Below are 13,569 nucleotides of genomic sequence, written 5' to 3'. Positions count from 1 at the left end.
CCAGGAGAGAGCCAGGAGCACCTTGGGTGAAAACATGGGAAGAGAAGGACACAAACACCAGTTTTGGAGCATCCTGGGGCCGTGGAAGGAGGTGGAACCAGATGGGATTGAAGGTCCTGTCCACCCCACACCATTCCATGGCTCTTCCCTGGATCTCTCAGGGATGAGGGTCCCCAGAAGATTCCTGGTGTTCTCCATCCCCATCCAGCTGACTGCAAAGTTGATTTTTCCCAGAAAACTGGGGGAGAAATGCATCTTTTGGGAACACAGGATCAGACAATCCCAGAGGGGTTTGGGTTGGAAGGGATCTTAGAGATCATCTTGATCCCTTAAATTTCACTGCTGAAAAATGGGCTGAGAAATGGGCTGGAAAATGGGCTGGAAACAGGCTGAAAAACCAAATCCAGAGGGACAGAACCCAGATCTTAGAGATCATCTTGATCCCTTAAATTTTGTGGCTGTGAATGGGCTGAGAAATGAGCTGGAAAATGGGCAGAGAAACCAAATCCAGAGGGACAGAACCCCAGGAGAGAGCCAGGAGCACCTTGGGTGAAAACATGGGAAGAGAAGGACACAAACACCAGTTTTGGAGCATCCTGGGGCCGTGGAAGGAGGTGGAACCAGATGGGATTGAAGGTCCTGTCCACCCCACACCATTCCATGGCTCTTCCCTGGATCTCTCAGGGATGAGGACCCCAGAAGATTCCTGGTGTTCTCCATCCCCATCCAGCTGACTGCAAAGTTGATTTTTCCCAAGAAACTGGGGGAGAAATGCATCTTTTGGGAACACAGGATCAGACAATCCCAGAGTGGTTTGGGTTGGAAGGGATCTTAGAGGTCATCTTGATCCCTTAAATTTCACTGCTGAAAAATGGGCTGGAAAATGGGCTGGAAACAGGCTGAAAAACCAAATCCAGAGGGACAGAACCCAGATCTTAGAGATCATCTTGATCCCTTAAATTTTGTGGCTGTGAATGGGCTGAGAAATGAGCTGGAAAATGGGCAGAGAAACCAAATCCAGAGGGACAGAACCCCAGGAGAGAGCCAGGAGCACCTTGGGTGAAAACATGGGAAGAGAAGGACACAAACACCAGTTTTGGAGCATCCTGGGGCCGTGGAAGGAGGTGGAACCAGATGGGATTGAAGGTCCTGTCCACCCCACACCATTCCATGGCTCTTCCCTGGATCTCTCAGGGATGAGGGTCCCCAGAAGATTCCTGGTGTTCTCCATCCCCATCCAGCTGACTGCAAAGTTGATTTTTCCCAAGAAACTGGGGGAGAAATGCATCTTTTGGGAACACAGGATCAGACAATCCCAGAGTGGTTTGGGTTGGAAGGGATCTTAGAGATCATCTTGATCCCTTAAATTTTGTGGCTGTGAATGTGCTGAGGAATGGGCTAAAATGGGCTGGAAAATGGGCAGAGAAACCAAATCCAGAGAGACTGAACCCCAGGAGAGAGCCAGGGAAAACATGGGAAGAGATGGACAGGGATCTCTCTGATGAACCTGGATCTCTCAGGGATGAGGACCCCAGAAGATTCCTGGTGTTCTCCATCCCCATCCAGCTGACTGCAGAGTCTCCTCCTTCCCCCCGAGCTCCTGTGCTCCCAGGGGGGATAAACACCAGCCCCTCCCCGGGCTGCAAACCTGTGTTTGTTTTTGTTCCAAGTGGGATTTTCTCCGAGCTGGAAGCAGGAGGCTGAGCCAGGCCCAGCCACGGGGGTTTTTTTGCTGTTCCCAGCTTTGTTGCCACGCAGGTCGTTTCAAGCGGTGCCAGGAGGAACGCGCGGAGTGGCTGCCAGGGGAGGCTTTTTCGGCAAGCACAAAACATTCCGTGGTTTCCCAGCCTTGTGGCCACCACCACCATTTGCCCTGAGAGCTCCCAGTTCAACCAGCGCCCTGCATCCCAAACTGGGATCTGAGGCAGGGTCTCGCCTTGCTGAGGCTATTTCAGTCCTTCCAAGGCAGACAAATTTATCCCTGGATTTTCCTCCTCGCCGCAGACAGGGACATCTTTAATCACTTGTGATGCTTCAGGGCATTATCTTTCTTCCTGACTCTCCTTTTTGGACAGGGAGATGGAAAACGTGTGTCTCCCAGTCCTTCCTGCTGATTAATGGAGCCGTTCCTCCTGGAGTTTCCAGCGAGCCTTAAATCCTGCTCCCTTTCCAGCCTGGGATCGCTGATTCTATATTTGGGCAGCCTCTGTCTCAAACTTCACATTTTTCAGCGCAGGGAGGGATTTTCATTTATTTATTTATTTATTTTTTGGGCTGCTCTTGGGAAGCCTTGGGAGGGACTGGGGTGGCTCTGGGGACACTGAGCTGTGTCTGGGGGGTTTGGAGCAGGATAAATCCCCGTGCTGGAGCTGGAATCCAGCGTGTTTTCCCTCAGCCCAGGCCGTGGATGCCTGGCTGAGACGCTTCATTACCGTCAGACACAACACGGTAAATATTAAATGAGAGGCGAACGAAACGAGAGGGAAATATTAAATGTCACCCCGTCCCACGGTGACAACGCCGCGGGAGCCATCTCCCCTCGGTGCCTGGAGGCTCCTGGGCAGCTTTAGACACACCTCAGGTGTCTCTGGAGGCTCCTGGGCAGCTTTAGACACACCTCAGGTGTCTCTGGAGGCTCCTGGGCAGCTTTAGACACACCTCAGGTGTCTCTGGGGCAGCCCTGAGAGCAGAGCCACCCCTGCCCTCATGGGCTGGGGGTGAAGCTGCTGCTCCTGGGCCTGGCCGGTCCTCGTCAGCGCCCTGGTGGCACAGAGGGGCTCGGGGCAGGCTTTGGGCTGTGCCACGCAGTCACAGACGCGTTTTCCTCTGTGCCCTCCTCTCCAGTCCTACTGCTCCGACCCCAGCCTGGTGTTGGACCTGAAGAACCTCATTGTGCTCTTCGCCGACACGCTCCAGGTACGCGGGGCCCCTCCTGCTGCTCCCGGCTCTCCAGCAGCGCTTCCGTGCCTCAGCTGGGCTGGCCGAGCTCTTTTTTTTGGCAATTCTGGGCGTGGGTCACCTGAGGGACAGCCTGGTTTGGTCTGTGCAAGGAGCAGGCGTGGCCGCCTCAGCCAGCCTTGGGCCTGGGACAGCTCTGGGTGTTCTCCCTTGGTCAGTCACCCCCTGAGCCCCCCCAGCTGCACCAGGGGGGTGCCAGAGGAGGAATTGCCCCTGTTAAATACAGACAGCGATGCCCAGCTGCCTGGTGGTGGCTTCACTCCCTTCCTGCTGCTCTGCAGGGCTACGGCTTCCCCGTGAACCAGCTCTTCGACATGCTGCTGGAGATCCAGGACCAGTACAGCGAGACCCTGCTGAAGAAATGGGCAGGGGTCTTCAGGTGAGAGGCTCAGAAAGAGCTGAGGGGTTCTGGGCCCTGTGTGGAAGTTTCTGAGGGATTAATTGTGAAATCGTGGAATGGGTGTGGATCCACCTGGAACAGTGGGAGGTGTTCCTACCCATGGAATGGGGTGGAATGGGATGGGATTTAAGTCCCTTCCCACCCAAACCATTCCATGGTCTGTGCCCTCGCTCCATCACTGAGCCGTGGCTGCTTTGGGATATCCCTGGCTGCTGCTGCAGGAATTTGGGATCACACCTTAGCCTGGCACCAGCCCCTGGGAATCTCCTGGCCCAGCAGGAAAACTTCCCCCTCACAGTTGTCTCCCTAACTGTTCTTTTGTTTTCCCAGAAATATCCTTGACTCGGATAACTACAGCCCCATCCCGGTGTCAAATGAAGAAGTTTATAGGAAAATCGTTGGACAGTTCCCATTCCAGGATGCTGAACTTGAAAAGGTAAATCTTGGAATGGAGAGCATGGCCTGGCCTGGCTGCTGGGGCAGGAGAACCTCACACCCTTCGTGGGCACTGAGAGGATCCAAAAAACCCCTAAACCAGCCCCCCAATCCAAATTATTAACAATAAAAGAGAAAGTAAAGCAATGGAAAGAACAAATATTCCTCCCATGGGATGCATTTCTCCTGGTGTGGATGAGGGAAGTGGGATTTGTGTTCCTCTCAGAGTGTTCTGTCACACAGGTAGAAAAATCCTCTTCCACTGGCATTTTATTCCCACTTTTTGGACCCTGGGATTGGCCTTTATTGGTTTTAGTCTGATATTTAGAGAAAAATAGCTCAATAAAATGGTGGCTCTTGGCCTTTGCACGAGTGCGTGCTTGGAAAACCAAAGTGTGTCCAGATGTCCCCCAAATCCTAAATCCTGCCTGGCCCTGTGCTCCACACCTGGCAGGCAGCAAATCCAACCCTGGTGATCCCAGTTTAGGGTTCAGATTTCTGTGTCCTGACCCAAAATTCAATCCCGGGGTTCAGCTGCTCCCAGCTCTGAGTGCTGGGGGTAAAAACTGGGAAAATTTGGTGTTCAAAAATCTGTTTTCTCCTGGGTTTTGGGGTCACCGGGCAGCACCTGGGGGAGATGAGCAGGAAAACACCTCGTGAATGGTGGGGGAGGAATTCCAGGTGCTCCCAAGGAGGGAGGGAAGGGAGCTGGGAGAGGGAATGAGGGAATGGCCCCAAAGCCCTCCTGCTCCAGGTGCCGTTTGTGATTATCTGCTCTCCCCCTTGGCTCAAGTGTTGATAAATCCCAGAATTGCTTGGCCTGCTGTCCCTGTTCTCCCTGTGGAGCTGTCCCCCTGTTTTCCAGCAACCCTTCCCAAAGAAGTTCCCCTTCTCGGAGTTCGTGCCCAAGGTTTACAGCCAGATCAAGGAGTTCATCTACGCCTGCCTCAAGTTCTCCGAGGACCTGCACCTCAGGTGGGAAACGTGCCCTGAGACAGCTCAATTAAAATGTGGATCCTCTCTGTCCCCCTTTGGATGGAGCCTGTCCAGGCTGGAAGTGGCTCTGGAGCAGTGGGATTTTGGCTGGACACGTCTTCTCCTGTAGCGGGGGATCCCAGGATGGTTTGGGTTGGGAGGAACTTCGGGGATCATCTCCAAACCCATCACAGGGACACCTTCCACAGTGCTCCAAGCCTCCTCCAGCCTGGCCTTGGACACTCCCAGGGAATTCCACACTCCCAGGACAATCCCAGTGTGGGCTGTTTCCTCCAAGGTGTTTCTGCCTCGTTCTTTTAATCGATAATTGAACGCAGGTGTCTGCAGAGAGGCTGTGGGGGCCACTCGTCACCAGGGCCTGCTGCTGGAGCACCTCTGACCCCCCTGACTCCTCCCCAGGGAATGGGAATCCCGTGGTTCCATGAAAGTGTTGTCAGGAAGGCTCCGAGGGTTGGATTTTTGGTCAGGAACGAGTTTCAGCTGCTGGTTTCGTGCTTTTGTTGTTCTTGTTTCTTCGGGGAGTTTATATACAAATAATGTGATTTTTTTTTTTTTTTTTTTTTAAAGCCTGCAAAATATTCCATGTGTTTACCCTCCCTGCTCCATCCCGGGGTGCTTTGATGCTCGTTTCACCCGTGTGTACGTGTGTGAGACTGAAAACCAGCGGGGTCTGCCAGGAGCTGCCAGCTGGGGCTTTGCCTTTGCATCAGCAGCGTTCGCAGCTCGGGAGAGGCTTGGAAATGCAGGACGAGAGTCTGGCTGGAGGGATTCATCCTCCTTCCCTTCCCTGGGCAAACACGAGGCTGGGTTGGGGTGGGGACAGTCCCACCTCTTTGGGAGCTTCATGTCCTGGCCATGACCTGACACTGGAGCTGCTGCAGGGCTGGAGCCCCTCTGCTCTGGAGCCAGGCTGGAGAGCTGGGAATGTTCCCTGGAGAAGGGAAGGCTCCAGGCAGAGCTCAGAGCCCCTGGCAGGGCCTGGAGGGGCTCCAGGAGAGCTGCAGAGGGACTGGGGACAAGGCCTGCAGGGACAGCACACAGGGAATGGCTCCCACTGGCAAAGGGGAGATTGGGCTGGGATCTTGGCAAGGAATTCCTGGCTGGGAGGGTGGGCAGGGGCTGGGCTGGAATTGCCAGAGCAGCTGTGGCTGCCCCTGGATCCCTGGCAGTGCCCAAGGCCAGGCTGAACACTGGGGCTTGGATCCACCTGGGACAGTGGGAGGTGTCCCTGGAGTTGGATCCAAATGGGATTTAAGGTCCCTTCCCTCCCATCCCGTGGCTGCTGTGGAGCTGGGGCAGCTCTGGGAACTCAGTGCCCATTCTGCTGCCTGCCCCGGGCTCTCCAGGATTTTCCTGCTCTCCTTGGAGCCAGGAATGCTGATTTGGAGAGTCCCTTTCCCTGTGGGTTGCTTTGGGAGCTCAGGAGTTTCTCCCCCGTGTTCCACCCCATCCTTGAGGCAGCTTCTCCTCTCTGCTCCTGCCTCCCAGGGCCCTTCACCCCGGGGTCCCCGTGGCCCCTGTCCCTTTCCAGAGCCCATTCCCGTGGCCGGGATGAGTGGCTCTGGCAGCCCAGGGAGCAGAGGTGTCCCCGTGGGTCCCTCCCGGGGCTCCCTCTGCACCCGTTATTAAAATTCCTTTCCACATTGGATTTTCCACATTGGAGCAGCGGGGGGAGGGGAGCCCCGCTGCAGCTCTCGGAGCCAAACATTTGGAATATTTCTCTGCAAACCCCTGTTGACACTTTCTTCATTTCACCCTGACAGCTTGAATTAGGTTTTATTAGGAAGCTTGGCTACAAAGCCGGCAGCGAGTTCCCTTTTCTCTTCCCTTTCTTTTTTTCCCTGGCCTTGTCATTTACGGAGCACCCCGGAGTGCTGGGGGTCAGCCCGTCACTCACAGGGGCCTGGAGGTCACCACAGCTGCCACGGGATCCGGGACAGGAGCTGTCATTATCCCAGACAGTTCCCTTCAAGCCTTTTCCTGCACAGCACAGCCCGTGGCGGAAAGGGGAGCTCCCATTTTATTTTATTTTTTTCTCCCCCCCTCCACTAATTATTTTTGTTGAAGCAGCTCCTTGTGTTTGTTGGATGGGAGGGTTCTCCTTGATGTGGGAGTTGTCTCACTTGAGGAAAGTTTGGAGCTCCGGGTGGGTTTGTAGGGTTTGGAATTTTTATTATTGGCGCTATTAATTGGATTAGAGCAGGAAAGTTTCCTTTATCTCCTCAGCACTTTCGCCTTTTTACAAGTTGAGTTCGTCAGGTTGTCTTTAAAAGTACCCCCTTGCTTTTTCCAGTGGAATTTCCCATTGGAAAGTAGGGAGTATCTCTGGAAAACAGTGGCTGGAAGGGTGATCAGCTCTAATCCAGCAAGGCTTGGCTTTGGGTTGGATTTTTGCAAACAAAGCCCCAATCCTGGAAGAACTTGGGATACAAAGTGCAGGGACACCTCCCACTGTCCCAGGGTGCTCCAAGCCCCAGTGTCCAGCCTGGCCATGGACACTGCCAGGGATCCAGGGGCAGCCACAGCAAATCTGGGAATTCCACTCCAGGACCTCACCGCCTGGAATTCCTTCCCAAGATCCCATCCAGCCCATTCCCGCCCCCCACTTGCAGCATCCCCCACCTTTCTCCTGGGATAACTTCAAGGTTGGCTTTTGTTTCCCACGTCAATCCCAGCTTTGTGACGTGGCCCCTCTGTCAGGTGGAGCAGGAGAAGGAGCCAAAGGTCAGGGGCTCCATTTACCGGGAGGATCAGAGTTACTTCCCAGCCTTCCCCTGGGGAATTCCCTCTCCTGCCCCTCCTGCAGGAGACAATTCCCACTGCTGTCAGGGCTAATCCAGAGCCAAGCACAGATCCAAGGAGCCTCTGGCAGGGGGGGTTTGCAAAACCTCCTGGAGAAAGGAGAGGTGGCACCGTGAGCACCTCGGAGAGGCTGAATCCCCAAATTCCAGCGGGGTTGCTGCCCCAGACACCTGGGAAAGGACAGGGATGGGCTGCAGGAGTTTCCAGCCTGGTGTTCCAGGGCTGGAGCCAGGCTGGGAGAGCTGGGAATGTTCCCCTGGAGAAGGGAAAAATCCAGGGAATGCTCAGAGTCCCTGGAGGGGCTCCAGGAGAGCTGCAGAGGGACTGGGGACAAGGCCTGCAGGGACAGGACACAGGGAATGGCTGCCACTGGCAAAGGGGAGATTGGGCTGGGATCTTGGCAAGGAATTCCTGGCTGGGAGGGTGGGCAGGGGCTGGGCTGGAATTCCCAGAGCAGCTGTGGCTGCCCCTGCATCCTGGCAGTGCCCAAGGCCAGGTTGGATCCAGCTGGGACAGTGGGAGGTGTCCCTGCCCATGGAATAGGATGGGATTTCAGGTCCCTTCCCACCCAAACCATTCTGGGATTCTGGGAGAGGGGAGCTGTGCTGTGCTGAGGAGTCTCTGTATGGAAATCCAGGGATCATTGGAAATGTGTCCTTCTGAACCCATTTCCTGTGACTTCACTCACTTTTGCAATTTTTCCAGGTTCCTTTTAAGGTCCCTTCTTACCTTGACCATTCCATGGTTCTGTAATTTTGTCTAAAAGCCTGGAAGGTGCTGAGAGGGGAATTTTGGGGGATTTGATTTGGGGTTTCACCACTGGAGATCTCTTCCCTTGTACTGAACGTCCAACCCCCAGTGCTGGGGTAGGGTGGTGCTGATCCCATGGGTGACTCTTCCTTGGGCTGGACCAGCCCCTCTTGGATGGGAAGCTGAGGAATGTGGGATCTGCAGGTGTCAATCCTCCTGAAACATGGATAAAAAAGCCTAAATTGTTGTATTTTGATGCATTTCAAACATCAGCTCCTGTGAGGGCTACTCAGGGCTGAGGCAGGGGAGAGTCGGGAAGGAGGATGAGGAGAATTCCCAGGGATTTTCTTTCCATGGAGCATCTTGCAAATGCCTCTTTAAATTTTACTTGGCAGCTCCACGGAAGTCGATGACATGATCAGAAAATCCACAAATCTGCTGCTGACCCGGACCCTGAGCAACTGTTTACAGAACGTCATCAAGAGGAAAAACGTTGGACTGACAGAGGTGGGATTGGGATTCCCTTGGGAATGGCCAGAGGGCAGGGATGGATGGGAAATTGGGAAGGAATTCCTGCCTGGGAGGGTGGGCAGGGGCTGGGCTGCAATTCCCAGAGCAGCTGTGGCTGCCCCTGGATCCCTGGAAATGTCCCAGGCCAGGGTGGACACTGGGGCTTGGATCCACCTGGGATAGTGGGAGGTGTTGGGGTCGGAATTAGATCATCTGTGAGGTCTCTTCCCACCCAAACCATTCCTGGATTGTCTGATTCCGGGGCAGGGTGGCAGGAGGTCCCTTGGAGCTCCTTCAGGCACCTTTAGAGGTGCTGGCTTGGAGCATTCCATTAAATATTTGCCTGGAAAACTGCTCAGAGTTGTTGTGCAAAGCGAGGAACTGCAGCTTGTGGGAAAGCGAAAAGATTTCTTCGCTATTGGTTGTGAATTTTGCCCTCTTCATTTTGGGCAGCGTTAGAAATATGAGTTAAAGTCAGAGGACTTCAGGGAGGACCAGAGAGGATCCAAGAGGGAAATGTGAGGGAATGGGAGAGCATTCCTCATTTTCAGGTGATGTTTGAGTGAATTCAGCACATTGCTGCAGCACAAACCCTAATTTGGGATTTTCTTTCCGTGGTCCATTCTTGTTTTTGTACAAAATCAGGTTTCTGATGATTTTAATCCATGTCAATCTGCAGGTCCCCTGGACAGGTGGGACCTCTGGGATTTAAACAAGGAGTTACTAATTATTTACTTAATTATTGCTGCCTTGCTTCGTGTCAACCAAGGCTTTCCCTTCCCAACTTCTCATTTCTCCCAGACATCCCATAGCTTCTCTGGACACCCAGTTCCACTTCTGCACCTTTCCAGTGTCTCTTCTCCTTCCCCATGTCCAGGCTGAACCTCCCAAGGTGTCACCAGCACCAGTGCTGGGATCCTTGTGGTGTCACTTCACAATTTCTGTGCCTGCACCTTTGAAATTGCTGATGAATCCACTCTCCTTCAGGTCTGGGAGCGTTTCCAAACCCTTCCTGCATGGGAGGTGGCTGCAGACAGCCCCACCACGCTCCAGCAATGAAATGACATTTCCAGCAATGAAATGACACCAAGCCAGGGCGTTCTGCTGCCCCAGGGGCTGGCAGAGAGCTGCTCACCCCACACCTGCCAGAGCCAAACCTCGTGGTTCCTTTGTTCAGGGCCCGTGTGATGCTGCTCGGTGTCACTCAAGTTCGGGGTATTTTTCGGGTTCAGTGGCAGCCAGGAGCCTCCTGATGTGTCCTGGCAGTTTTTTTTTGGGGAGCCCTGAGTGACAGCTCAATGTAGGAAAGTCCTTAAAAAGAAAAAGTCGCCTCCCGTGGTATTAGTGGCTGTCATGGGAAATGCTTCCCCCCCCCCAAAATTATGGTGGATTTAGGTGTTGTTAAAGGAGGAGCAAAGCTCGGGGTGTTTGCACGGCGTCAGCTTTTCACGCCAGGATTGCCTGGAGTTGGCATCCCCTCCCCTGGCAGGGCCCTGGCAGCGGGGCTGAAACCCTTCTGTGCCTCCCCAGCTGGTGCAGATCATCATCAACACCACCCACCTGGAGAAATCCTGCAAGTTCCTGGAGGAGTTCATCACCAACATCACCAACGTGCTGCCCGAGACCGTGCACACCACCAAGCTCTACGGGACCACCACCTTCAAGGTGAGCAGGGCAGGGTCCCGGCCCTGGCTGGGGGCTGCGAGGGATCTGCTCAGGAGGCCTCAGCTGGGCTGAGCCCAAGGATGATTCCAGCCTGTTTTGGGGAGGTTGCGCCATCGCTTTGGGTTTGTCCTTCGGAGAATTGCTCCCGTTGAGATCATGGCAGGTTGTGTCCTTAATTTACAGCCTTAATTAGCTAAAGGATTAAGGAGATCTTAAACAAAAGCTTGGTATTTCTTATTTAAATAAATCCTCACTTTGCTGTTGGAGTGCTGTGTCATAGGCACCAGGTTCCTCTTCCACCCAGGAAGAAGATTTTCAGAATTTATATTTCTCCATCTTTCCACTCCTTTTAGGATTATCCCCTAAAAATCAGGGCTGACAGAAACTCCCACATTTTCCAGCCTTTAAATCCCACTCCAGGAGCGCTCACCCAGGTGCTTTATATGGGATCCAGTTGGGTCAAGTGTGGGGTGTCCCGTGGAGATCCAGAGGTGGGAACAGCAGGGATGGGTTTGGTGAGGCTTTGCCTTGGGGTGACTCAGTCTCGTGTCCCCAGGGAATTCCATCCTGGCTTTATCCATGTGTTTGGCCTAAAGCTGAGTGCCCTGCCCTTGTTCTGGCAGGGAGGCTCCTGAAGCCCAGCCCTGCCCTGGGTTTGGTGGGGTTTCCATAGGGGATGTTCCTCTCCCAGCTCAGAATCACGGGATATTCTGAGGACCCACAGGGATCACCAGCTCTGGAACTGCCCATCCAGGGGCTGAACACCACCTTGGTCTTACCAGCACCAGGATCCCACCACTGGAGCCAGTCTCTCCTCCATCTCCTCTGGATTTGTCCTCAGGTCACAAGAATCCAGCTTGGTCCTGCCCACCACGGCCTGGTGGTCCCTGTCCCACCAGCCTGAGGCTGCAGCAGCCCCGTGGTTGCTGCCCTGAGCTTTGGGATTGTGCCAAATCCCAGTCGAAAGGTTGGGTGGAGCTCCCACCCTGTTAGAGGGTGGTGTGGAGCCCCTGTCCCCTGTGGGGTCCCAGTGGTGTGGAGCCCCCATCCCAGGTAGGATTTTGGTGGTGTGGAGCCCCCATCCCATGTAGGATTTTGGTGGTGTGGAGCCCCCATCCCATGTAGGATATTGATGGTTTGAAGCCCCCATCCCATGCAGGATTTTGCTGGTTTGGAGTCCCCATCCCACGCAGGATTTTGCTGGCTTGGAACCCCCATCCCACGTAGGATTCACGTGGTGTGGAGCCCCCATCCCATGCAGGATTTTGCTGGTTTGGAGCCCCCATCCCACGTAGGATTTTGCTGGTTTGAAGCCCCCATCCCGTGTCGGATTTTGGTGGTTTAATGCCCTTATTCTGTGTAGGATTTTGCTGGTTTGGAGCCCCCATCCCATGTAGGACATTGATGGTTTAGAGCCCCCATCCCACGCAGGATTTTGCTGGTTTGGAGCCCCCATCCCCTGTCAGATTTCACCCCCATCCCACAATCCTGTCCCATTCCCAGGACGCCCGTCACGCCGCCGAGGAGGAGATCTACACCAACCTCAACCAGAAGATCGACCAGTTCCTGCAGCTGGCCGACTACGACTGGACGGCCCTGGAGCCGGGCAGCCGGGCCAGCGACTACCTGGTGGATCTGATCGGCTTCCTGCGCAGCACCTTCGCCGTGTTCACCCACCTCCCGGTGAGCCCGCCCTCCCTCCTGCTCCCGGGAGCCCACGCCTGCTGGGCTGTGGTGGAAACAGGGCCTGCTGCCGTGGGGGATGTGGGAAAAATCCTGATTTTAAAGGAAGGTGTTCCACGTGTCACCGCAAGCTGGGCTTCGGGAGTCTCCCAGTTATTTGCAAGTTTAGTTTTGGGGGATTGTGGCTCTATCCCAGCCCGCCGTGTACCAGCAGGATCGTAGTTTATTCCCCACCTGTATTTCAGATATTTTAACTTCGACTTAATGCCCATCCAGGATTTTTTTTTTTCCCAGAAAATCCAGCCTATGGGTGCGTTACTCAAACTACAGCTGCATTTCCAAGTGTTTGTCAAGTCCCTGATGCCTCCCATCCCAATATTGCTCCCTTGCAAGGCACCATATGTTTCTTTCTTCTCTCTGCTGTCTAAAGTCCCTGTGTTTATGCTGCTGTTGCCATCAGAAATGTGCTTTATGTTGCTTTTTGCAGTTGGCTGAGTGGTGTCTCATTGGTAGGAAAAATCCAATCACCAGGGAGATTCCTTTTTTGCTCCAGCAGCTTTTTTTCCTCCTCTAAATGGGATTTGTTTTGAGCCGTGCGGATACGCTCTCGGCAGGATCAGCAGGTATTTTGAAACAGCAAATCCCCCTGAAGTCTGTGGTTGTTCTAAAAGCAATTTCAGATCTTTCTTTCTTTACGAAACTGGGATTTATTTGCTGCTTTCACGAGCTGGGAATAAACAGGAAGGGAAGATTTAATATTCCCCAGTGGCAGCTTCCTTCATTCTGTTCGTGCCCTGGGATTCTCCTCTGGAAGCAGGTCCCACCCTCCAGAGCTGTTTTGGAGGTGTCACACCCCCAAACTGTGCTGCCTCTTGTCCTTGGGCATCCCCATCCCAGCAGGAAGATCTGGGAGCAGGGGGAGCTCTGGCTGATTTTCTGTAGGGGAAAAGCCCCCGAAAGGGGACTGGAAGTGGCTTCCCCTCTGCTCTGCACCTGTGTGCAGGAGAAGTGGCTTCCTCAGCTCTGTTATCAGTGGGACAAACTGGTGAATAAACTGATAAATGAAGTGTTGAGCAGGGAGGTGGGGAGGACTTGGATCCATCTCCCCGGCCAGGTTTGTCCCAAATGTCCCCCAAGCAGGTGTCCTGTGGCAGGTGCCTTCCAAAGCCAGGAGATGCTGGAAACGGCTGGATTTCTCCTTAAAAAAAGAAGCTGGGGGTTGGTTTGGCACCTGGAGGCTTCCTCCCATCACGCTGGGAATACTCAGGAGCCAGTAATGGAATTTGACAGGGAGATTGGTCTCTGCAGCAGAGCATGGAGCAGCAGAGATGAGCTGGGGGGGGGGGGGAGCCCCCCGGGGTTTTTTGGGG

General features: G+C 54.1%; 1 protein-coding gene across 4 annotated transcripts in view; it reads left to right on the top strand.

Annotated features, from left to right (window-relative positions):
- Positions 1-13,569, top strand: part of LOC121348268 (exocyst complex component 6B) — a 228,738-nt gene that overhangs the window by 118,124 nt on the left and 97,045 nt on the right. For 3 of the 4 annotated variants that reach the window (XM_041427596.1, XM_041427594.1, XM_041427593.1), the window contains 7 exons: positions 2,845-2,916; positions 3,240-3,337; positions 3,689-3,794; positions 4,659-4,768; positions 8,737-8,848; positions 10,382-10,516; positions 12,020-12,199. In XM_041427596.1, coding sequence (XP_041283530.1) covers positions 2,845-2,916; positions 3,240-3,337; positions 3,689-3,794; positions 4,659-4,768; positions 8,737-8,848; positions 10,382-10,516; positions 12,020-12,199 — 813 coding nt within the window. Of the gene's footprint in view, positions 1-2,844; positions 2,917-3,239; positions 3,338-3,688; positions 3,795-4,658; positions 4,769-8,736; positions 8,849-10,381; positions 10,517-12,019; positions 12,200-12,686; positions 12,808-13,569 lie in introns of those variants that run through there. The other variant, XM_041427595.1, reaches the window with a different exon arrangement.

The sequence above is a fragment of the Onychostruthus taczanowskii genome, unplaced genomic scaffold (genome assembly GCF_017590055.1).
Source record: "Onychostruthus taczanowskii isolate IOZ18803 unplaced genomic scaffold, ASM1759005v1 scaffold117, whole genome shotgun sequence".
NCBI lineage: Eukaryota > Metazoa > Chordata > Aves > Passeriformes > Passeridae > Onychostruthus > Onychostruthus taczanowskii.
Note: the sequence above shows the minus strand (reverse complement) of the source record. Positions and strands in the feature narration are given on the sequence as shown.